General features: G+C 45.6%; 1 protein-coding gene across 1 annotated transcript in view; it reads left to right on the top strand.

Annotated features, from left to right (window-relative positions):
• The window catches only part of LOC135916587 (ATP-binding cassette sub-family C member 3-like), a 153,996-nt gene that overhangs the window by 19,742 nt on the left and 110,472 nt on the right, over nt 1-23,782 (top strand). Inside the window, exons 5-8 of the mRNA XM_070533207.1 lie at nt 53-229; nt 6,112-6,279; nt 9,966-10,144; nt 14,926-15,001. Coding sequence (XP_070389308.1) covers nt 53-229; nt 6,112-6,279; nt 9,966-10,144; nt 14,926-15,001 — 600 coding nt within the window. The remainder of the gene's footprint in view (nt 1-52; nt 230-6,111; nt 6,280-9,965; nt 10,145-14,925; nt 15,002-23,782) is intronic.

Genomic DNA, 23,782 nt, shown 5'->3' with positions numbered 1-23,782 from the left:
AGCTACTATTGCGGAATCTATTCTGCTGCTGAATTTCTGTTTCTTTTTTCAGGGTTGCATGGCCTACGTACCGCAATTGCCCAACGTGCACAACATGTCTATAATGGACAACATCCTTTATGGCAAGGAAATGCGCCAAGATATCTATGACCAGGTCTTGCGGGAATGTCAATTGCTAAGCGACTTGAGCATCTTGCCTGCGGGTGATATGACGGAAGTGGGAGAAAAGGTAAGTTCCCTGAGCTAGCCTCCTGGCATATTGTTTCAACATTTATTGTTTTGAAGTCCACTGTTTCAACTCACGAGCAAAATTTATGAGCTTCGTTGAAGTTGGCTCGTGCCTACCTAGACGCCGTGGGGGCTCGTCCTCTAGGAAACTTGGTTGCATCTTCAAGGAATATATACTATTCCATCATCTAGCATATCCGTTCTCTGAAGCTGCCACTGATCTAAAAACAGCAGACCCGCATCACTGCTCATTTTTACTAGATTTTTGATTGTGGATATGAATATCATCTCTTCTACACGGGTGTTTGTCTACTGCTTCGTTCCTTGTTTGGCAAATAAAATTCCGTTGAAGACGTCTGTCGATATCATGAGTAGAATTTGGGTTTTTCATGCCCTTTTCCCTGTATTCTGTAGAGCTCCACTCACAGTGCGGTCGCCGATATCAAACCTACTATAAGAGTAGCATATGCTCCCACAATACACGCATGCGCACGAAACACGGGCGGGGGCAAGCGGGCATCTTTCGTACGCGCATTCCAGCGTCCAGAGGCAGTGTTTGGCAGGAGCGGCCTCAGGACAATGGCCGTTGGGAGCCATGTGCGTGGAACCGGGTTATTCTTTCTTTTGTGGAGACACGTAAGTTCGCCGGTTCATCAATTATTTCATGTACCACTTCTCTTTCACTTCTTTCATGGTACTGTCGGCGCACTATTATTGGGGCCTTTTGCACATTTTCTTTTATATAACGCGTGTATCCCGTAGATATTTCGGTACGCCATTATAAGGCCTGTCTTGTTTATACAACTTCTTTTCTGATCTGTCGGACCTTTTTAAAGCATCTTCCTCGAGGCAGAGCCCTCAAGTCGCAACTTTTTGTTATTGCTTATTAAGGGTCATGGCTGTTATTTCTAACTCATCTACTTAGCTACTTGCAACGACACCAGCATTTTAGGGCAGAGTAGTGCAGTCTTTTTTTTCCCTTAACGTGAGCCCACTGTCCTGCGTGCAAGTATGGCGCAAAAATTATTGTAACTACATGTAAGCCACGGCACCATTAGAAGAAAAGTCAGCGCTAGGATATTAGGCGGGAAATTAAGTCCTCACGCTTATCAGCACTGCCAGTGTGGCATGAACTCGACAAAATATTGTTATGTGGAAGAATCGTAGGGAGGCTATTTAAATGGTATATTTACAAGGGTAGTAAGCACTGACCAATATGGAATTCAGCCAAGATCCAGCAAGGTATGTGGTCGTTATCAGATCAGGCAGTGGCCGCTTCTGGGTAGGTAGAAGTAAACATAAGGGTCGACATGATCTTCTTCGAGTAGCACGTAGCAATATTTCTTTCTTGCTGTTCGGGGGCCTGACCATGCTGTGTGCGTGCTGGCCATGACCAAAAATTATGTCCAATTACCAGTGCCCGTCGCCCCGGTGAGCAGCAAAGAGGCTCCAAAATGCTGCCGTTTTTTATGAACATATGGTATTATGCACAATGCCTGTCGTGGTGGCGCAGTGGGTACAGCGTTCTGCAGCTGGACACGAGGTTGTGTGATCGATCTCAAGACATAAAGCCTTATAATTCATTTTATTGTATTATACATATTATATTATTTATATATTATTATATATATATTATACATATTATATACTACATGTATGTACCTGTGCATCTTTTTTCTCTGTCAAGTTTTTTTAGATGCATGAGAACTTCTAACGAAGGGCGTCGGGTATGTAGTACTATTTTATCAGTGGATATCTGCAGCTTAAGGCTCGGCCTTCATTTCAAGAAGCAAGTCTCCGATCCAATCTACAAAATTATCCGCCGCGCTCGCACCTAGCGATGTATAGCCACAACTAGCGGTGCTGATAATATAGGTAAATACGTTCCTGAGGGAAGAAGTGTCGACGTGGGCTGTGGGTGATTTTTATACTTGCAAGTTTTCCAGTAAAATAAACAATGTATGTGAAGGTACTGTTCATGTACTACTTAGGTTTTTTAGACAAGAAAATAGACTGCTGGGCCAGTTGGCATTGCGCTACTTAGCTATATCGCAGCCATGGAACGCAAGATCACAGAAAATGCCGAAAAATTGCGACTACTGTTAAGCCTCGCCTTTAAGAGCGGAAAGCCGTAGCGTTCAAAGATCCCTGACTGCTAGTCATGCTTCCCGGTAACTGGAGCTTATGTAACCGTAATGTCTACCGGGAAACGCTGGTGGCGAATGCTGTGCACGAAGGCGAGCTTTCTGGTAGAAACGCGGTCGCTTACGTGGGCCGCGATGCGGTGGGAGTTAGCGCCATCTCGAGGTGTTGCAAGGAACTCGGCAGCTCTGTGTATTGTAGAAACGGTATAAGAGGGGTTCGTGTTTTGAGTTTGCGCGTAAGTGAATTATGTTTTCCCATATATTCAAATTACAATCCGACGCTATCATGTCTGTAGGTTGTGTGTAAGTCTTACCTTGCGATTTTTCTGCCGTATATTACCTTGAGAAATTAGTTGAGTAAAATGCCTGCGCTACATGTAGGGTTTCCGTGGTTGGGTATCCGTGGTTGGAAATGATTTTTAGTGAAACGGCGGTCGACGCAGCATGCGTGGTGGTGGCTCCGATTTTTCTGCGACAAGGCACCCTTAACCCTATCGCATTAAAAAGCAGTATTCCTTCGTCTCCATTGCCGCTTGCGCACCACATTTGTGCTAAGCCTTACGTAGTTCTTATAGCCGATTTCTAAATTAAGAGCACATAGTGGTTGTACTGTGTTATAAGTGACTGTTCATTTACAAGCTCTAATCCGCAATAATGGGGTCACAGCTGTGTAATTTTAAAGAGTGCGCTGCGACGCCCTTCTCTTCGGCCAGCGAACCGATGCAGATCTGATCTTTATGCCAGATGAATTGGTTTCTCTTCGTATAATCCAAAGTCATTTGCGCCGTGAGGTTGTGTGCAAAGGAAAAGAAATAGTGACAATGTTCCATGCGTGGTGTGACTAGATTTACCGGGGGCGTTATAACCTAAAGCTACTCCAAACTTTTCTATTTAAATTCTGCAATCAGCCCTTCACGGTAGGTACGAAAATGTTAGAGTCACTATACACTGCGCCTGTCTGTCATCAGACGTCACAAAAATTGCGAATACGTCCAATCTGATATAATATGTGCACACTAATCATGCGTGATTACACCGAATGGAAGAAAAATGATAATTTCTGATTCGACACCTTTTTCGCCACAAGCGAAAAAGGCATCGTTTAACCAATTGCTATTGGCGATAGGTTATCGGTCTACGCCCCACTCGGGTTGTCTGTCACGCGACGTCACAAAACCACAACTCACCGCGTCAAAGAGACGTGTACGCGTCATAGACGCATTATTATGCTGAACAAAAGTGAAATTTCTTTTCTTGATAGCTGGACACGCATTCCGAAAGGAACAGATGATGGCTACCCGCCAATCGCTGTGGCACTGGCTGCGCGGAGCTGCCGTGGACCATGCATTTATCTTCGTATAAGATAAGATTTTGTGTGTCCGTATAACGTTATGGAGAGATTGTGGCACGTTTACAACATAGCTCTATCCAATCTACCGTGCTGGCGATCCGTTTAACCGCCATTTTTAACCTTTCGTTGCACACCGCCACGATTTTCGACCAGCCACCGCAAGCTAAGTAAGGGGAAGTGGTCCAATCGCAGACGCCGGCACCACCCCCCTCATCTAGCTATCTACATTCACTGCCCCCCCCCCCCGCTACCTGCGTGTAGGGTAAAAGTTGGGCACCCGAGATCGGTGAAATAATAAAGTTTTCAATCAGTCTACTTCCACTGCGCTGGCTTGGCCCCCTCGAAACTCTCTCCCTTTGAGCGTGCCCATCGCCTCTTCTCAGCCAGTTCGACAAGAATAAGTGCTCAATGTAGGCAGGGCTATTCTCTTTGAAAGCAAAAGAAAGTGACATCCTATAAACGAGATGCCTGTTTTATTGGGTTTCTCAAACAACGCTGCGGGCTGTTGTCCGATGTTTGCCTCGGTGCTTGCGTAAAATTGACGTCAGGAGATTGGAATAAAAACAACTTGGAATAGTATTACGTTATAGGGCCCCTGAGCAGTGTAGCTGCTGATTCTACTGTATCGGATTTGCATCTTATCAACCGATGCGCAAATGTAGATTAGAGCTGCCTTCTATTGAGCTGTATGCGGCCAACCTCAAGACTAACCCTAATGCTCCGCTCTGTCTGACGAAGGTTCTTGACAGTGTCTTCAGAACATGCCACTCTTTTATAAACTGAACAATAAGCTAAACTGCTTCCTATCGGATTTCGCAAAACGGCGGTAGACGCAAACATTGCCCGGTCTCCTCAGCACGGGAAGTTTAGTTCAGATCTGCACTGGCGCAGGAACAAGTTCGTGAACAATCATCTCATCAAGCCACAAGCCGGAACAACGCAAACAAGCCATAGAAAAGCACCATGGTCTCTCTGCTTACAAGAAAAGAAGAGTGGAACGAGTCATTAAAAATCTGGGAATGCTTTTTAATTAGCGAGATTTTCTTTGCACTTCGCGTATTTAGCGATGTCATCTCTGAGAGGAGCTTGATCCCGCGAAATCAGAACTCGAGTTAATTATCGATACGTTGTTAGAGTGGAACAGTCATTGAAAAATGTGGGAATGCTTTTTAATTAGCGAAATGTGCTTTGCACTTTGTGCATTTAGCGATGTCATCTCTGAGAGCAGTTTGATCCCACGAAATCAGAACTCGCTATACGTTGAATCTTGCATATGTCTCGACATTCTGAACGCCCTGATACAAGCCGCGTGGCAAGACTGTTCTACCATAAAGTGGTTTCCTCTTCCCATTTAGGTGCCTGATGTATCGATAATTAACTCTTCCTATCGCAAAGTGTTTCAATGTACGTTTTTCAGGAAATTGACTACCCGTTTCTATAAGGAATATTTCATAATAGCATATAGTAAAAAAAAAAAGGTAAATGTGACGGTCCGGATCCGCTGTTCCTAATATCCCACGACAATCAGTGGACATAGCAAGAATGCATTAACTAATAAGCAATTGTCGCGTTCATTATGCTAGGGCTCAAAATGCCTTAAAGAGAAGCAGCTATGACTCATCGCGGGTCGATAACTCGGGTTAAAATGTTGAATATTTGTCAAGCACCTACTTCGTTAGTAGACATATCCGGAATGTGACGGCACAGACGAGGCCACATTCGAGAGCCATCGTGTTGCGGTTGTCGCTTAAGCTGCATCAGACGTTCTTCGCAGCAAAATTCCCATTTACAGTGATATTCGTTTTATAGTATGGAAGAGACACTTATTATGAGACAGAATGCTGGGAAGTCGGCCTGATTCAAAGTTCTGACCTGCTACTCACCATTGAGGCTGGCAGATGGCAGTAGCAAAAGAGCATGAGTGGGAAGATCGTGTTGAGTGAACATGAGCAGCGAAGACTTTTCGCTGCCTCATATTTAGGCCGCCCTCTTGTGGCAATTTGATGAAAGCCTTGAGAACATCACGCCGACAAGAAGCCGGCTAATGTCCCAATACAACGTTTTCAAAAAAAAACTTTACAAAGTTAGATTTCTGTACACATGGTTGTTATATGGTTATCTTCCCTGCACAAAATTTGGGGATGAAATTTTAAGCAAGATGCCCTGGAAATCCGAGGAACTGCCATTCATCCTTCTCCACGTTTTGTTGTTCTTGTCGGCTCTTTGGATGTTTTGAGAATTCATAGCACCGGAAGCATTAGGATCATTTAGGACATCTCTCAACCACAGTGCGTTCAATTTTTATAACCTTAGAAGTAGCGCACCTATTTTCCTAATATTTTTTTTCAGAACTGCCTCAGACTACTGTCCTTCGTTGTACCTTTATAGGGAACAAATCTGAGTGGTGGGCAAAAGCAGCGTATCTCGATTTCGCGTGCCGTGTACAGCGAGAGCGATATTTACCTGCTGGATGACCCGCTAAGCGCTCTTGACTCTACTGTGGCCAAAAGCGTATTCCATGACGTGTTCGGTCCATATGGGAGCCTGAAGAATAAGGTGAGAATTGTGGTGCTTGCAATAGCTGTGCTACAGCAAACTTAGCAGTAATTTATTTAACCACTTACATACACGTAGCTAATAATTGTGCGTGATCTGCTTTGATAAACCTACTTTCAATCTTTTGAAGGAAAAACTGCATCTGTACTATGCCGCTTGAAAAGTAGGCTGTGATTGTGCTCATCTTTGTTTATAAATGGGTAGTGTTAAACGTGATAGCACTGAGTACAGATATTAGGGTATAATTTTTCACTTTAAACAAATGGCTACTTGAAGATTTCCTAGAACCAGTCTTCAAAGTATTTGCGACTGCGTCTTCAGCGCTTAAACATTAGGGTATGGCACAGAAAATACTCGTTGACCATACCTTTGCAAGAACGTATGAAGCAAAGGCATACCCGCAAATTTATTAAAAAAGTTTCACACTTCACGAAAAAGTCGTCACCACCGGCGAAATATCCTCACTACCATTGCCGTTGCCTGGGGTCCCTCAAACTGACTAGCGAACCAGGAGGCTCGCAGATTTTGCGGCGCAATTTATTAAGCTGTGCTGTCCACGTTAAAGAACTCCAGAAGGTCCATATTTTCGACGTACTCCACTAAGGTGTGCCTCAATATTAGATCGTGTTTTTGGCATGTGAAAACCCAGAACATATCTTTTTTTATTTAATCTGCGCTCCTTTAAGCTACTCAATTGCTTAGGCAAAACGTTCTTACTCTAGAATAACGGTGGGGCCGAAATGACAGTGCATTTCGCTTACGGCGTCGTATCAGAGCGAGGAGGAGGCAAAGCTCGGATTGAACAACAAAAAAATGAAAGAAGTGCGGTCAACTAATAACGTGATCGCACATCATGCATAATTAGTTGAGCCTAAATTCTTACGGCAAATCACCACACGCACTCAATACACAGCCTACTTTGCCGGGTGTCTCCTACAGCGTCAAGTGCAACTGCCCTCGTTCATTCACCGCAACATCGTCATAAGAATGCCAGTGGAAGTTTCCCGCATTTTTCACACATTTCTGTGAGACACATTACTAACGGGCACACGGTGGCGCACTTGGCGCAGAAAGACTCTCAGGCGGAGCAATTTCCGCCCAGGTCTGCCACGCTAACACTGCCTGTAGCGACATCACCACCTCCACGATATAAATAAGCTACTAAACGTATTTATTTGAATAGTACTTACGGGAAAAAATAAAGAAAGCTGCATAGCCTATAGTTCATGTAGCTTCAAAGGAAGACAGCCAGCACCTGCATGTCATACGTGTGGTATGAGATAGCACTGCAAATGCTTGCACGTGCGGTTCTAATGCCGCACACAAGCTTAATATCATCTCCCTCGGCAATCGGTACCGTCTGAGGGGCTGCTTAACAATGGTGTCAAATTCCAACCGGCGACGAAATGCGCGCTTTTATCACACAGGATGTCTGTCGAGGACAAGAAGAGCTATGATAGCTGCCCTAAAAGGGAAATGCAGAAAAAAGTCATGGCAACCGACACTCCCCAATTATAAAATTAAATTGTGGGGTTTTACGTGCCAAAGCCACTTTCTGATTATGAGGCACGCCGTTGTGGAGGACTGTGGAAATTTCAACCACCTGGGGTTCTTTAACGTGTATCTAAATCTAGGTGCATGGGCGTTTTCGCATTTCACCCCCATCGAAATGCGGCCATCGTGGCTGGGATTCGATCCTTCGACCTCCGTGCTCAGCAGCCCAACACCATAGTCACTGAGCAACCACGGTGGGTACTCCCCAATTATGAAATAAATTTTCGCTGCGTGATATCCCCACACGCAAGTTTCTCTGCCTATCTAACTTTGACCCCGTATCAGCGTTAATCGCTTCTTATTGAGTTGTCCTCAGCTAGTAAAGCACGATGAGGCCTAGCATCAGGTCAAGAATTTGTTTTGCTGGCTCAGACGGCCATTTTCCGACAGGCAAAATGCACAAAGGCGCGTACTCTTTGATTTTGGAGACCGGTAATAAATTGTAACAGGTCTCTATCGCACGCTGCATGTCATAGCCCAAGTGGCACCTCATATAAGTCAAGGCTAATCAGTGAACATCACCACAATTTTCAGCGCCAATATTCACATAAATTTACCAGCGCATCAAGACAGACTTTCAAGTGCACATCCGAATACTGCACAGCACCCTACACGACGTAAATAACTATTTAACATGCTTGCTGGTTTCGGACCAAATGAGTTCAAATGTTCCGTCTTGCGACACTGGTGCACTTTGTTTATATGGAGCAGTCACTGCACTTATAGTACAAGGACAAAGTTGGAGGAGGGGCGGATTCACTCGGCGGCAGACACTGCTCCATAAACATGCGAATGCAGCCTCGTAGGACGAAGTGAACTGTGGCTCAAGACTAACAGTGCGTGGGAATTCAGGGCAAATTTGGATCTTGTAAAATCATAGGCCTATTTTTGTGTCCACTACAGGAAGAAACCCTCTCATAGCGATCTCTATTGCCCCGGAACTGAGCTAGCTGATTCCAAGTTAAGCCTGCCAATTCCCTTATTTCATGCCTCCGCCCAAATTTCCGCCGTCAAAGACAGCGCGTCCTTTGTTCTAGCACCCACTCTGTATTTCTTATGGACCACCGATTATATTCCGTACCAATTACGTGGCCTGCTTAGCTCCAATTTGTCATCTCAGCTTTCATTACGACTACCCCCGTTTGCTTTTTGATCCACACCACTCTCTTCTTGTCTCTTAAGGTTATGCCTAACCTTCCTCGTTCCATCGCTTGTATGAGCTGTCCTTGTTCTCAAGCTTCATAGCTAACCTCCAATCTTCTGCCCCATATCATAGTACTCGGATAACGTAATGATTCTACGCTTTCACCTTGAATGACAGCGATGAGCTGCCGTTCATGATCCGACCCATATTCATTATTCTGTAAGTTTCCTGTTCATGATCTGCGTTCTCTATGAGTAAGTGACCTAGGCAAGCTTACACCTGCACATAATTACTGCATTAGTGTCAGGCTTACTGCCACTGTTTCCAGTCAGGGTGGTGGGGCGCCGCCCCTTTCAATGTTTATGGAGAGGCTGACCCCCCCTCCTTCGGCAGGCTAAGTGTACCACTGTGGCACCCATTCAACAAGCATTGGAGGTGATTTTAAGATCAGTTGTGCTTTGTGTAGGAGAATTCTAACTGTCCAATTTTTAATAATGATATCATTATTAATCGGTTGATGTGGCATGAACAAAAGCAGGAAAGCACGTACTGTTGCACATCTGCATGCATTTCCCTGAGGTGCTGCAAACAGTGACTACGATTGTTCGAGTAATATTCTTCACACAACATGGACGAAAACAAAGGAAACCGAGGGCTCGGCGTTAATTAGTCATATCACATGAAGCTATCAAACAAAGGGCACCATAGTGGAAATTACTTCTGCCAGTGTAGAAATGTGTAAGTAGAGATGAAGATACAAATCTGATGCCGTAGTGTTCGCTACCACAGAGGTGCTCATCACTCACTTTTTTGCAAACAGAACGCTCCTGTGAAGTAGAATGTTCTATATAAAAAAATAAAACTTTAGCCATAGGCAACTAATTGCTTGAAAATTATTGTCGTGATTCAAGGTTGTTCTTCAGCAATTTTGAAATGCGTGCAAGAATGTTTTCACTATTCAAGTCTTTGCTATGCACTTTTCTTCCAGACGCGCATTATGGTGTGTAATCAAGCGGCATACCTGCAGTACATGGATAAGATTGTATTAGTGAATCAAGGCTCTGCAAAAGTGTACGATTCCATCGAAGAGCTATTAGAGGATCCCGCCTCACCCGAAAACTTTCAACTCGCTTTGACGAAGTCCCGTCATGCCGACGTCTCCAAGAGGTAAGGCTGACATTAAGAGGGCCCGCCTGTCTTGCTTTAGACATTTTTGTTGTGCTTGTGTCGAAGTAGCTCCACGCCGGTGCGAATACATCGTCCCTAATTTGGAAAAAAATTATGGTTGCAGATATTATTGATAATTTGGGGGGAATTTTATCCGAACGCAGGTCACAAACTATCAGGGATGGCCTAGCGGGCATCCAGAACAATTTTCGACCACACAGGAATGATCATTGTGCGCCGAAACATTGTACAGAAGTTTTTTGTATACCGCTGGCACTCGCATGTTAATGTTGTGAGGTTCAGCCGACACTCGTCGACATTCGTTTGCCTTATAGACAGCTATAATCCTATTTGAGGTTCCAGAGGTGATAGTCTTTATGATACAGGCTCCATTTTCTCCGTCTTCTGTAGAGAAATGTCAATGCTTGCAAAAATCAAAATACACGTACTAACTCCAGGCCTATCTTGTAATGTTGTGTGCGGAATAGTTATGCATTCCACGGAGGTAGTGAAGAGCGATTCCACGTTTCAATACACTCTCCAAATAATTTGTTAATCTGCAGTTGCTTAATTTACCCACGAATTCACTGACATAAACAAAGCTCAACTAATTTAAATTTGCGCCTTTCGTCATTTCTCGCTTTGTAAAGTTGCGGAACGAGATTTATTTTTCTTTGTTGTAATGACCTATGGCGCATTTCATTATTTTGTGCTTTAGTTTGATTTGTATACCACCAGCTGAGCCCACAGAAATATAATCCATGACTTCACAGTCAGTCAGTGTAGAGTCCAAGAATTTAGAGCGCAGAAACGAAGCTTGAAAAATGACCGGCAGATGGGACAGGTCGGCAGCCCAATATACTCGTGCGATAAGCAACAGCCACGGCACATCGTCGCTTTGCGCAAAAATGGGCAGAACGAGTTGAAACTACCCAAAGAAAAAGAAAGAAAATACGTGCAAGCCGTAGCAACAACCTCTCCTTCGATTCCCTCTTGAAGTGAGTCTGCTTACAGTGTTCACCAGATCGGCGGAACAACATAGGCGTCATTGCGCTGGGATAATTATAGAGCTGATATCCATTGAGGGTGTGTAAACTGGCTAAACTGGTCAGTTAACGAAACTAAACGAGGAGCTCTGATCTTTCTTTATTTCCTGGACTGAGACTCTTCTGAGATATCTAACTGTGCCAAAGACCGACTGACTGCTCCTTACGGCACCGTGATGTAGCGCAGGTAGAGCGGGGACTGGCACAGGCAGTCAAGCGACAAGGTCAGGTCCAATGATATGCGAGGTGAAACGACGGATTCCCTGATGGCACTCACTGGAGCAAGTGGGAAGGGCCGGTGAAGTGCAGCACTACACAGGCCTGTGTTGGAGTGTACGAACAGGCCAGTAAGAGTAAAGCAATTTTCGGCAGGCCCGGGCCGCGCCGGAACCGTTTACGGATGCGCCTATAACTCGGACCTTCGAACACACGTGGGCGCTCTGCATAGTGTAGAGGTAGTCTGAGCTAAGCTAAGCTGTGAAGTTCGAAAAAGAGGCCTGCTAATTGCATTAGCAAACACCCACGTAAAAGTTTTATTTCTTTTTCGTTTTATTTGCTTCTGCAAGAAGTGTTGTAATTATTTTTCTTTCTTTGTTGCTAAAAGCAAGCTTCGTTCTCGTGAAAGAAACAATCATAACAGAAAACGCTTTTTATAAATTCTGACTGTTGCCGCTCTTTGAGAACACAGTACTTCATTGTCCTAGAAAGAATTTATTTATTCGGTTGTGTTATTGTGCAGCGTTTGTATTTATTGAATCACAATGACGATTGCCTAAAGGTTCCAGCAATACGCATCGATAGCTTGCTCCTTAACAGTATTGGCAGTGTTCTTCAGGCGCGTTCAATTTATGCACTGTTGTTTCGACTTGGACTCAAATGGCTTGGTCACCATGATCATCAGTCTATTTTTATGTCCAATGCAGGAAGAAGACTTCTCCCTGCGATCTCCAATTACCCCTCTCTCTCACTAGCTGATTCGTACTTGCACCTGCAAATTTCCCAATTTCATCCCCCCGGTTAATTTCTTGCCGACGTCGGCTGCGCTTACCTTTCCTTGGCGCCAATGGTGTAACTCTAATGGTCCTCCGGTTATCTGCCCTACGCATTAAATAGCCTGCCAGCTCCCTTTTTTTCTCGTAATATCAATGAGAATATCAACTATTCCCATTTGCTTTCTGATCGAGACCACTCTCTTCCCGTCAGTGTCCGAGTCAGAATTGGCTTTATTTAGGCATAAATTGAATTACAAAAGTTTGTGTATACAGAAGCAGGTCCCACACTCAGAGTCTAAAGTTTCATTGTTAACCTCGAAGTTTGTGCTAGATGTTTTAGCACAGGTAGAATACAATTATTGAACACTTTGCTTTTCAAGGACAGGGGTAAGCTCCCAGTCAAGATTTGCTAATATCTGTCGAATGCACTGCAAGCTATTTTGATTCTTCTATACTTTTCTTTGTCTTGATCAGGGTCCACTGTGAGTAATTGACCTAGGTAAACACAGTCATGTGCAGACTATAGAGGCTGGCCTGCTTTCCTGCATTCTTGTTCCCTTGCCAGGCTTCAAAATTACATTTGTCTTCTGCATACTATCCTTCAACCACACTCTTGGCAGTGGATTTCCCACACTAATATGTATCGTGTAAAAGATTCAAGATGCACGTTTGAACATTTAGCTATCTCCGCATCTAATAATCTGGAAGATTTCCCTCTTTAAAAGAATTCTTTACAAGAGCCATTGTTTTGCGGTTGCAATCGGGGCACATATGCGAAACTCTCCAAGTGTGATTCTCCACACATACTGTCATATCTATCAAAAGGGCGGACATCTCGCTAAGCTAGGTGTTTCTATTGGCCGTATTCTGAGAATTGGTAGGACTGGCATTAAAAGACCGCTCATAATGTTTCTTGAGGATTATAATGAGAAAGTAGCAACATTTCAAATTGTTTCTAAACTAAAGGGAGCTAACATTTTCGTTCAAAACGACTATTTGCAGGTCACTTTGAAGAAGCGTAAGCTATATGGGAAAGTGTGAAGCATCATAAATCGCTCGGAAAGAAGGTTTCACTTCAGCATGATAAGCTAAGCATTAACAATGATATGTTCGTCTGGAATGACAAAATAAAACAACGCGAAATAGCCTCTAATTCGCGTACCGCTCAACAGTGTGATTGGCGAGTCAATGAGGGGCTTATCAGATTACTAAACACTAACGCACATTGCATCGCGAATAAGGCAGTTCAACTGGAATCAATTATATTGTCGCACTCGCCACAAGTTGCAGTTATAACGGAAACCTGGAGTCATAGCGAAATTAGCGAGAAGGACGTAATACCTCCTGCCTACAAAATAATTCGTAGAGTTAGGAATTCTATGGGCGGTGGGGTATCTGTTATTGGGAAGTCATCCTTGGAGGCCATTCTGTTATCTGAGTCAAGCAACACCGAAAGTATGTTCTTAAAACTGAATATTTATGTTCATGTTTTTGTTTAATGTGTGGTGTACAGACTACCTGACTCTGCACCCGATTATTTATTTAGGATAAGTGAACAGATGGCACAGTTCAATAGAAATAAGGTATTAGTTGTTGCCGATTTAAACTTGCCGGGCATTGACTGGGATCGTATTATGTCAGGTGCCGGTTCTGTCGTCGACGCAAATGTGTTTTAGACATGATGCTCGACCACAACCTTGTAAAAATTGTTCGTGAACCTACCCCATTTGGTAATGATCTTGTTTCGCTCCTTGACCTTGTCTTTCTTGAACGCTCCTTTCCCGATTATTCCGTATCTGGCGAACCTGGGCTGTCTGGTCGTGAACTTAATGTTATATCGTTCCCGTTGAATGTTACCCGCGCGCATGGCACACATGCGCCTACGATTGTCAAAAATGATGATGTGCGAAGAACAGATTATCTTGATTCTTGTATTTCTGAGTTTTGCTTGCGGCAGCTTCGGGAAAAGTTTAAAGCAGTGCGGTCATTCTGCATTGATCAATTTATACCTATCAAACTTGAAAAGCCAGCTAAACATACACTATGGATAAATAGACGCACTATTCAATTAAAACGTAAAGCAGAACACCTTAGAAAGGCTCAGCCACTGACAATTTAACCAATGTTCGTGTCGCCCTTCCAGAGGCCACTGCAGAAGCAAAATTTTTTTTATTTCTGTAACACTTCACAAAAGTTTTGTAAGCAAGATCCCCAGGAGGTCTGGAACATTATTAAGGAACGGAATAAATCCATAACGAACATTATCCACGATAGCATTCCAATAACTGATCCCAAGGCCTTTGTTAACCTTTTAAATGACCACTTCCACAGTGTCTTCGCCCCACCTACTGATCCCTCTTTCCAAACTTCACCGTTCTCCTTTTCTGACCTTAACATTTCTCATCAAGGTGTACTTAACATGCTCCACTGGTTGCAAGTAAAAGCATCTGTTGGTCCAGACTGCATTCCCAACACCTTTTTTAGGCGTTATGCGGAATATTTAAGTAAATTCTTTGCAGTAATCTTTCAGGCCTGTTTACATTCCGCGGTACTTCCGCCCGATTCGAAAGTAGCTCGTGTTGTCCCTATATTAAAAAAGAAGGTGATCCAACCTCAGTCTTGAATTACTGACCGATTTTCATATTATCCTCTTCTTGTAAAATATTTGAACACATTGTTGCTGTCTGCAATAATGATTTCTTAAGCAAGCATAACATTTCATCTCCTTTCAACGTGGTTTCAGGAAAGGGCTCCAGACAGACAATCAATTCAGCACAGTCATTCACTGGTTTGCTTTTGACATTGACAAGGCTGGCCAAGTAGATGTGATATCTTTGGATTTTCAAAAAGCATTTGATGTAGTTGCTCGTGACAAATAATTTGTAAATTAGAATTTCTTGATCCGCCTGGCTTTATCCAGTCCTGGGTTTCTGCTTACTTAACGCGTCGAAAACAGTACGTAGTGCTTGATGGGCAGCAGTCGGATTCTCTTTCAGTAATTTCTGGCGTGCCTCAGGGCAGCTGCTTGGCCCACAACTATTTCTTATCTATTGTAACGACATAGTTGATGTAATAGAGGCCCCGGCCAATATTCGTCTGTTCGCAGAGGACTGTATCAATTTTAACGATATTAATACAGTTATTGGTCAACTATTTCTTCATTTAGCCTTAAACAATATTCTTGAGTGGAGCAACAAGTGGGGAATCAAGCTTAACCCAGATAAATCTGTGCTTCTCCGAATAACAAACAAAAAACAACCCCTTAAGTTTTCTTATTATATTGTCCAAGACCACTTGGCCGAAGTGAGCGAGAAAAAGTGTCTTGGAATTAGAATTACTAACAACCTAGATTGGAATAACCACATTGCTGCTACCACCTCTTTTGCTTTTAGAAAGATATGTCTACTTCGCCATAAGCTTAAACATGCATCCCATGAAGTAAAATCATTAGCCTATGCCACTTTTATTTGACACAAATTGGAATACTCTTGCGTTAATTGAGACCCGTTTACCAAATCAACATTAACGCCCTTGAAAGGATACAGAAAAGAGCCATGCGTTTTATTTTTTTTTTCAAAATACGGCCGAGAAGAGTCTATAACTGAATTACTGCCGACAAAAGGATTTCACACCCTTCAAACGAGCGAAAAATAATACCCCTGCAGTTTCTTTGCTCCTACATAAACCGTAATTTCTCTTTAGATCCTAGTCCATACATAACTGTTTCTGCATCCAGGAAAACCTGTCATTTCCACCTCCTCGCTCTCTCCCCTTACGTGGCCAGGACAAATCTCTTTACTTTCTTTCCTCGAACTATAAAGAGTGGAACTTCATCCCTTTTCATCATCTGAACACCTCTGGATCAATTGAGATTCATATTATTAGTATTTCCTAGTAACATTGCTGTTTTGTATTATATTGTTTCATTTCTTAAGCTTATATTTTGTAATTCTGCCTTTTGTACGCATATTTTTTATTTGTTACGTTGCCCCTCCTGCTTGGGCCGCACAGCCTGCCGTATAATGTCAATAAATAAATAAAATCAATAAAATAAATAAGGTGTCGATTTTCTATCCGGTGACATCATTTCTGTCGTCCCGCACCATCCGAACTTTTCAAAATTCCGTCTCGCGCTTAACTGTGCTACTAATTGAAACGCAGCCATCACGGTAAAAATAAGCGGTATGCGTAGGCAAGCCGACCCAGTATTTCGCATATACCCTATCGGGACACCGGAGGAGTGCTCTCGCCGCCGCCATCGTGCTTTTACGGTATCGAAGCGCATGCGTAGCCAGCTCATGGGAGGTTGCATTTGGCTGCAAAAGCATCAATGCCATGTCACATGCTCTCAGAGCATGACACCGGCCTAGCTAGGACTCCATCGGGTTACACGTTGTGTAACGAAGTGAAACATCCTAGCGCTCCGCTTAGTCGGCTCTGTCGCAGTCAGGGCAGCGTTCAGGCTTCTACAGCTCCCATTAGCCTTATTCGCTCACACATATGCGCCCACACATTAGCGCTCATACTGAGAAGCTCTATGCTTACTACACCTTGGTGCGTATGCTAATCCGGGTGGAAAGAACTAAACCTCAATGTAAATCTAGCGCTACCAAACGCTGCAAAACTTACGTCTTTGGTCTGTCTTATCTCCTCCACCACCGAGGTGCGACGCCAGTTGCGCCGTCGCCAACGTTCCTTACGCTACGTCGTAGTGAGAAGGTTGGTACGTGACAGGCCACTGTTCCTTCTGCCCAGCGTTAGTAGTCTCGCGCTCTGCGTAGCTTCATGTCTACTTCGCGTATCTTCTGGTTATCCATATCGATTTTTCGTCTTCTGGTGAATGAGGAGGAGAAAAAAGCTTTTATTGAAACCAGCAGTTCAGTTGGCTGGGCCTAGGCCTTCCACGTGGGGTCGTAGAGGAATTGCCTCTTCGCAGCCTCGCAGGCTTGCTGGGGAGCCCAAGTTGGTCGTCGAGGTTCGGTGCGCGGCGAGGTTCGATCATCGAAGCAGGGCGCGCGGCTCCGCGGCACTACGATCGACGAGGGCGAGCGTAGTCCCGAATAATAAATATATTAATGCAATGCCTGGTATGAGTCTAGCCAAGGCATGCTTAACAATGCAAAACTTAGCAACACTTACTGTGAGCCTAGCCAAGGCATGCATAACCTTGCAAAACTTTACAAAACCTAGCAACACTTACTATGAACCTACCCGAGCCATGTATAACCCCTGAAAACTTTGCAAAACCAAAGCTGGACATCGCAAAAACCGAAAGTAGCTCCGCAGTGACTCAGCCTTGCGCCACAAGTGCAAACTGCCCCCCCCCCTCCCCCTATTTATGAAACACTGTTTTCTTTCTGCCAGCCTTTTCACTATAGCATTACACGTGCTTTGCAGGCAGATGTTGTGTGCAATGTTTTATTGATACTGCATGTAGTTTAAACTTATTCTAGTAGAATACGTCATCGATGCAACGGCAGTTTTAGGGCATATATAAAGTTCCTCCGGCGGGACCAAGGCCGAGCCAGTTTATATAGTCACTGACCTGGGTCGAGCCTGATCATGCAAGCCCGGTCCGAACTCGGGCAGAAAAAATTCGGCTCCTGCAGTGCTCTAACGTGACGCCAATCAAGCGAGAAAGGGGAGGCAGTTTTGTTTTTTCGAGCTCTTTCGGCAGGTTGCACGCACCACAAAGTCAGCGACGTGGTCTGTTAAGAAATTTGGTTTTAGAATGGGGCACGAACATTTTCTTATCATGATGAACGTCCGAGGCCAAGCAAAGGTGATCGCAGACGCTACAGCAACAGCCAAAGGGTTCATTGAGCGCATGCTTATCGAAGCATTAGAGGTGCCTTACGGACGAGCAACTGCTCCAGCCGCCTTCGCCGCCAACTGCTTCTGAATAGCAGCTGTCCGGCTGTGCTCCAAGATGGCTAGCCTGTGCTGCTTGGTTAGAGCGATACGTCGCTTGGAGGTGGCTCACCTTATCTATGAGGCGAGTCACTCTGCTCTTTGCGAGCGGCTAGAGCTTTGCGCTGTCTTAGCAGCATAGCGACGGCGTCTGGTTTGGGCCCCCTTGCGCTTGCGTTCCTCTAGCTCAGCAACATTGAGTACCTTCGTCAGTCGAGGCAATGATGTGACATGTAGGTGGAAGAGAATCGAAGCAATCCTATCGTAGACACACCGGCTAAGAAGAGCGGGTTCGCGCAAAAGTTGCAAGAAGGAGTACTTAGAACCTCTTCACAGAGGAAACTTTCCTCTCCGCGACATCTGCGACCAGAATATCTACGTTGCCGGGTTCGCTGAGAAACCGATTTCAGTAGCCTCAAAAAAAAAGAAGGCAATCAAAACGCGGCATTATGAGATAATGAATGGCAAAGGGACGGATGTGGTCATGGTCTCAGAAGGACAGGTGCTCCGACGAGCGTGGCCGGCGCGTCTAACCTATGTTCGTTTATGTCAAGGACTGCCGCAAGCAGCAGCACAGGTGTTCATGGCATGTCACTAAGCCGCTTTCGCTAGGGACCTCAACGATAACAACGAATTCCAGGCCACCAACACAGGTGCCACGCCCTAGCGCTGACAAACTTTTATTCAAAATTTTCTTTTATTTCTGCTGTGCGCCGTCGAAGCACTTCATTAGAGATTGTGAATATTGCATCGGTTTACCGATTTCGCCAAAGGCGCAGCCATGGTCATTAATTGGCAGTGTGGTGCAGACAGGTCACTGAAATGGCAGCTATGATGTCTTGAGTTAAAACTGCGTGGTTTCAAGGCGGATGACATGATAGTATAATTCACAGGCGCTGTTTGCAGCATATCTGTATCCCCCACTCCTACCTCACAGAAATATAATAATGTTATTTCCTACAATACCATGTATACCATGCAGATTAGTGCTGGCCTACCACCCTATACTGAATTCATTGTAGCCTTTTCTGCCGACGAATAAGGCTAATTTAACGCGATTTCCCAGTTCTTTGGATAGTGGTTTAAGCTAGCTGGGGAAGTGAAAAGAATGTCTTGACATATGTTTTTCATTGTGACCATTTTTAATTTGCAGCTATCCTGGAGTTAATAATAATCAGTGAATGGTGACCATATCAGTTTCATTACTTTTTCTCGCTCTCTCATTGTCGCATAACCACAGCACGGATCCAGATCTTGCCCAAGGCAACAGCTCCTGCGGACGCATTACGGAAGAAGAGTCAGCAGTATCGAGAAAGGTGGGGGCTTGTGCTGCGCTTTTACTTGTGCCATTTCTACGAGGGTGCAACAGCGAACGCCACTTGAGCGCTATTGCACATGAGTGCGTGAATTGAAGATTTTTAAAGACTGGAGCCAGACTCTGAAAAACGGAACGTAATTTGATAATTGTAATCATTCATAATTAGGCTTATTTATATTGTTGCGGTGGGAAAAGAGGATAAGGTCATCGATGGTGAAGACGACGAAGTGGCAACAGCCTCTTTGGATGCTCTTTCTTTTTTTTAGTATTCTTATCAACGGAAGGCTGACTGTAATATTGATCACTACTTTGTATCATGTATTCACAGTTTATTTTTCATCTTGGGTTATAGATTTATTTTCTTTTTTGTATTGTTTATTTATTAACTAATTTATTTATTTTGTAATCATTCGTGGCCTATCCTCCATAATGGGTTCGTGCCGTTAATTGAAACTTCATCATCATCATCGGCTGCTGTTTATGTACGCCTTGTAAATACATCGTGTAAATAGTTGTATACCCGTGAAATTTTGGTGGTCGTGCGGGGCAAGCGTCGCCGCCACGGAGGTCCACAGCGGTCGTCTCAACCATCAACCGTCTCAACCGTGTCAACTACGCGTACTCAGTACGCTGCTCTACATCAGCCTCAAGACCCCGGCAAATTCACCGGCCACGATGGTGTTGACGTAGAAGAATGGTTGAAGATGTGTGAGTGAGTCAGCAAGGTGAGCAGGCGGGATCCGACCATAATGCTCGCCAATCTCGTGTTATACCTCGACGGAACAGCGCGAACGTGGTTTTACACACACGAGGAAAAACTAACCAGCTTGGACATGTTCAAATAAAAGCTGTCCGACGTTTCTGGCAATCCGGCTGGTCGACAACTAGCCGCCAAGCAACAACTCGCCACGCATGCCAAAACCGCTACCGAGCCGTAAGTCTACATTCAGGACATCCTAGCCCCCGGTCATAAATTCGACACGTCCATGGCAGAGGTGCACAATGTCGGACAAATTATGAAAGGCATCGCGGACGACGCATTTAACGTTCTCGTCTTTAGAGACTTACCAAATGTCGACGCCATCATGAAGGAATGCCACCGTTTCGAGGAGGCGAAGAGTCGCCGTATATACGCTCAATTTACATGGCTTCCAAATACTCCAGTGACCTCTTCCAGTACCGATCCTACCGGCTAATGTAGCTCGCCAACACCAATCGAAAACGTTACCCAAATTGTACGCCACGAACTCGAAGCAGCATTTCCTGCCTCACCTCAACTGACGTCTTGGAACAACACTGCTGAGACGATATTGCTGATCTAGTCCGTGGTTCACCAGGAAATCGCTAATATGGGTTTTCCCAGCGCCTGCTCCTTGAGTCTCCATCACACCCGTCCTGCTCCTATGCCTCAGTCATATCGCAGTCCCCCTCACAGTGCCTGTTATCTTTACACTACCAGGAATACATCGGACTGGCGTGGACTTGACGACAGGCTGATCTGTTTCTGCTGTGGCAAAATCAGCCACGTTTCCCGTCACTGCCCGAGCCATTGGCGGTCGCCTCCTCGAAACACCTTCGAAATTCAAGTTCGCCCCAAAGTTCTTCGGCCCGTCGCTTCTACGACGTTTCCGACGGCACTACCTCGACTCGCCGCTATGCTCGCTCACCCTGGCCTCAACGATACCAGCCACGTCTGCCACAGCTTCAGCGCTCACCGTCGCCGACCTACCCAGGACCATCCCAACAGGAAAACTAGGCAATGCGGCACCTCGAGGTGGTGCTCCAATGTCGGGCAAAATCCTCCTTTGACGCTGTTTACGACACAAAACCTTCTTGACCTCCAAAATGATGTCACACCCGTCACAGCACTCATAGATAGCGGAGCACACATATCGAACATGACCAGCCACCTACGTCGCAATTTAAAGAAAATTGTTACTCCTGCCCTTACTCGATTCGCAAGAATCACCGATGGTAGCACGGTGACCATGGTGAGAATGTGCACCGCACGTGTGAGCATTTCCGGCTGCCATACTGTTGTCCTTTTCACTGTGCTTGACCATTGTTCCCATGACCTCATACTAGGCTTAGACTTCATCTCCGCCTAACCAGCGCTCATCGATTGTTCCTCAAGAACTGTGCGTCTTCACCTGCCTCTACTGGACGTTCCTCCGACACCACACTAAATTGGCCTAAGACCGACTGTTTTGTTCACAATCAACCACAGGTCTTGACATACATCGAAATGTCCGCTCTTACGCCAGTTCCCGATAGCGAATACATCTCCGCTCTCATAACTGCCATCGTTCTCACCCACAACGTTACTGTCCCGCATACAATACTGAGGGTCACAGACAATCGCACGCATCTCCCTGTGGTGAACTTTGGGCTCACTATGCAAATTCTGCCTTCAGATATCACCCTGGCTACGATCACTGCTTTAGATGTTAGCTGCGTCGAGACTTTTGCCGTCGATGCTTCCTGTGAGGGCTTCCGGCCTGCCAAATGTACTGACAACGACATTAGGAAAATGATCGCCCCGAATCTCACTCCTGCGGAGGCTGTAAAGCTCTGCAATCTACTGCTGGAATCAATCTGCAATCTACTGTATTGTAGTGCGCATGAAGCGAGCCAGGCGTTCACGCTGGTGTGACTTGGTCTTACTTTTGTTTAGGAGGTGCCGAAATGTATCCCAGGTGCAACCGCGATGCAGTTACCTGTCAGCTCGGTCGCAGATTTCGTTCCACTGCTGTCGGTGAAGGACCTTGCAGCGGTGTTCAAAGGCCCTGATTAAGTTGGGCACCTTCTTCCTCAGTTTGCGATTCAGCCGTTGCCGCTTCCAGTGCGCCTGTATCAAATGTTTGGCCTCGATGAGATGGGCCAGGTGGCTGTCCACGGCGACGATGTTCTCGTCTGTTTAGATGGTCTTCGTGGCCGAGCGCACTGATCACGAAACTCTGCCGTCCAGGTTTCGATGTTTGTGATGTTTAGTGCTGTGGTGGCGTGTCCCTTACGGAAACTTTCCCAGTTCGTCCACTTGTGTATAATGCTGTTGCCCTGGAATTGGTTGGGTATCGTTATTTCAAGAATGTAGTGGTCGCTGCACAGGTCGACGCCGTTGTTGTGCCATGTTACTTTGCCCGTGTGGTCATTTTTATTGAATATAAGGTCTGGTGTGGTGTTTCGCGCTACGGAATTGCCGGTGCGGGTGGAACGAGCGGGGTCCGTGATCAGGGCGCAGTTGTGGTCCAGGGTATCTACTAATAGGTCCCGTCCCTTTGCCCTGTCCTTCACGTAACCCCACGCTCGATGGGCGACACTGACGTCCCCTGCGATAAGCAGCGTGTTGTCTTCGGCTTGGGTGCTGGCTGTGTGCAATATAGTCCTGAATTTCTGTGTTTAGTGCTTGAGGTTACTGTAGGTGTTGGCAATGAACAGGCTGTCTTTCCGTTGTTTGCTTGGGGTGATTTCAGTGCAGGTGTATTCCATCCTGCTGCTGCCGTGTTTGAGTTGGTGCTCGATCAATATGAGCCCTTTGCGGAAGAACGTGCACGTTAGCCCTCCTCCGGGGTAACGAGAGCGCGATAACGAGGGAGGATTGGGGTCGTCGTCACTGTTTCTTGCAGCAGGTTTCTGCATGTCGGGTTTCTTGTTTACTGCGGTGGTGTGTTGTGGCAGCACTGCTCTCCTGTTGTAGGTGTGGCAGTTCCACTGCCAGACCCTAAGGCCCGGTAGCGATCCTATTGTTGATTGGGACTGGGGCATGGTTGTGGAAAAGCTGGTGCTTGCGTCTGTTTTTGGAGGTATGGGTGGTTGGCGAATTGCCCCGCAAAGGTGGCGTTGCGTACTGTAGGCTTGAGGGTTTGTTCTATGAAGTCGAAAGGCGTTTGTATTGTGCGGAAGGACGTGGTGATCAGTTCCTCCAGCCGTGCTAGTCGTTGGTCGGTGACGGCAGCCGTGCTGCCGTAGGTGCTGGCGAGCGCTTCAATTTTGGCTTCGAGCTGAGTTTCCGATTGGGCCAGGTCCTTGTAATGTCGTGAGGAGGTGCGTGCTTGTTTCTTCAGGTTTCGATCAGTGGTCTTCTCCTCCTAACGCTCGTCTTGTGTTGTGGCCATTGATTGTGTGCTTTGGGGTGATGGCGTGTCGGTGTTCTGCTCGGGGATAACGGCGAGTCCAGGTTCGGTGCGTGCTCGTTTCTTGGGGGTTGGGTCAGTGCTCTTCTCCTCCTGGGGCTCGTCTTGGGTTGTGTTCATTGATCCTGTGCCGTGCTGGGGTGGCGTGTCGATGTTCTGCTCGGGGATACCGGCGGGTGTAGGTGTCTCGGGTGTCTGAGCTGAGCCAGTTCTAGGCTGAGCTCGCTGTGCTTGGAGTT

This window comes from Dermacentor albipictus, chromosome 2 (genome assembly GCF_038994185.2).
Source record: "Dermacentor albipictus isolate Rhodes 1998 colony chromosome 2, USDA_Dalb.pri_finalv2, whole genome shotgun sequence".
Classification (NCBI taxonomy): domain Eukaryota; kingdom Metazoa; phylum Arthropoda; class Arachnida; order Ixodida; family Ixodidae; genus Dermacentor; species Dermacentor albipictus.
This window is presented reverse-complemented; position numbering and strand designations above follow the sequence as displayed.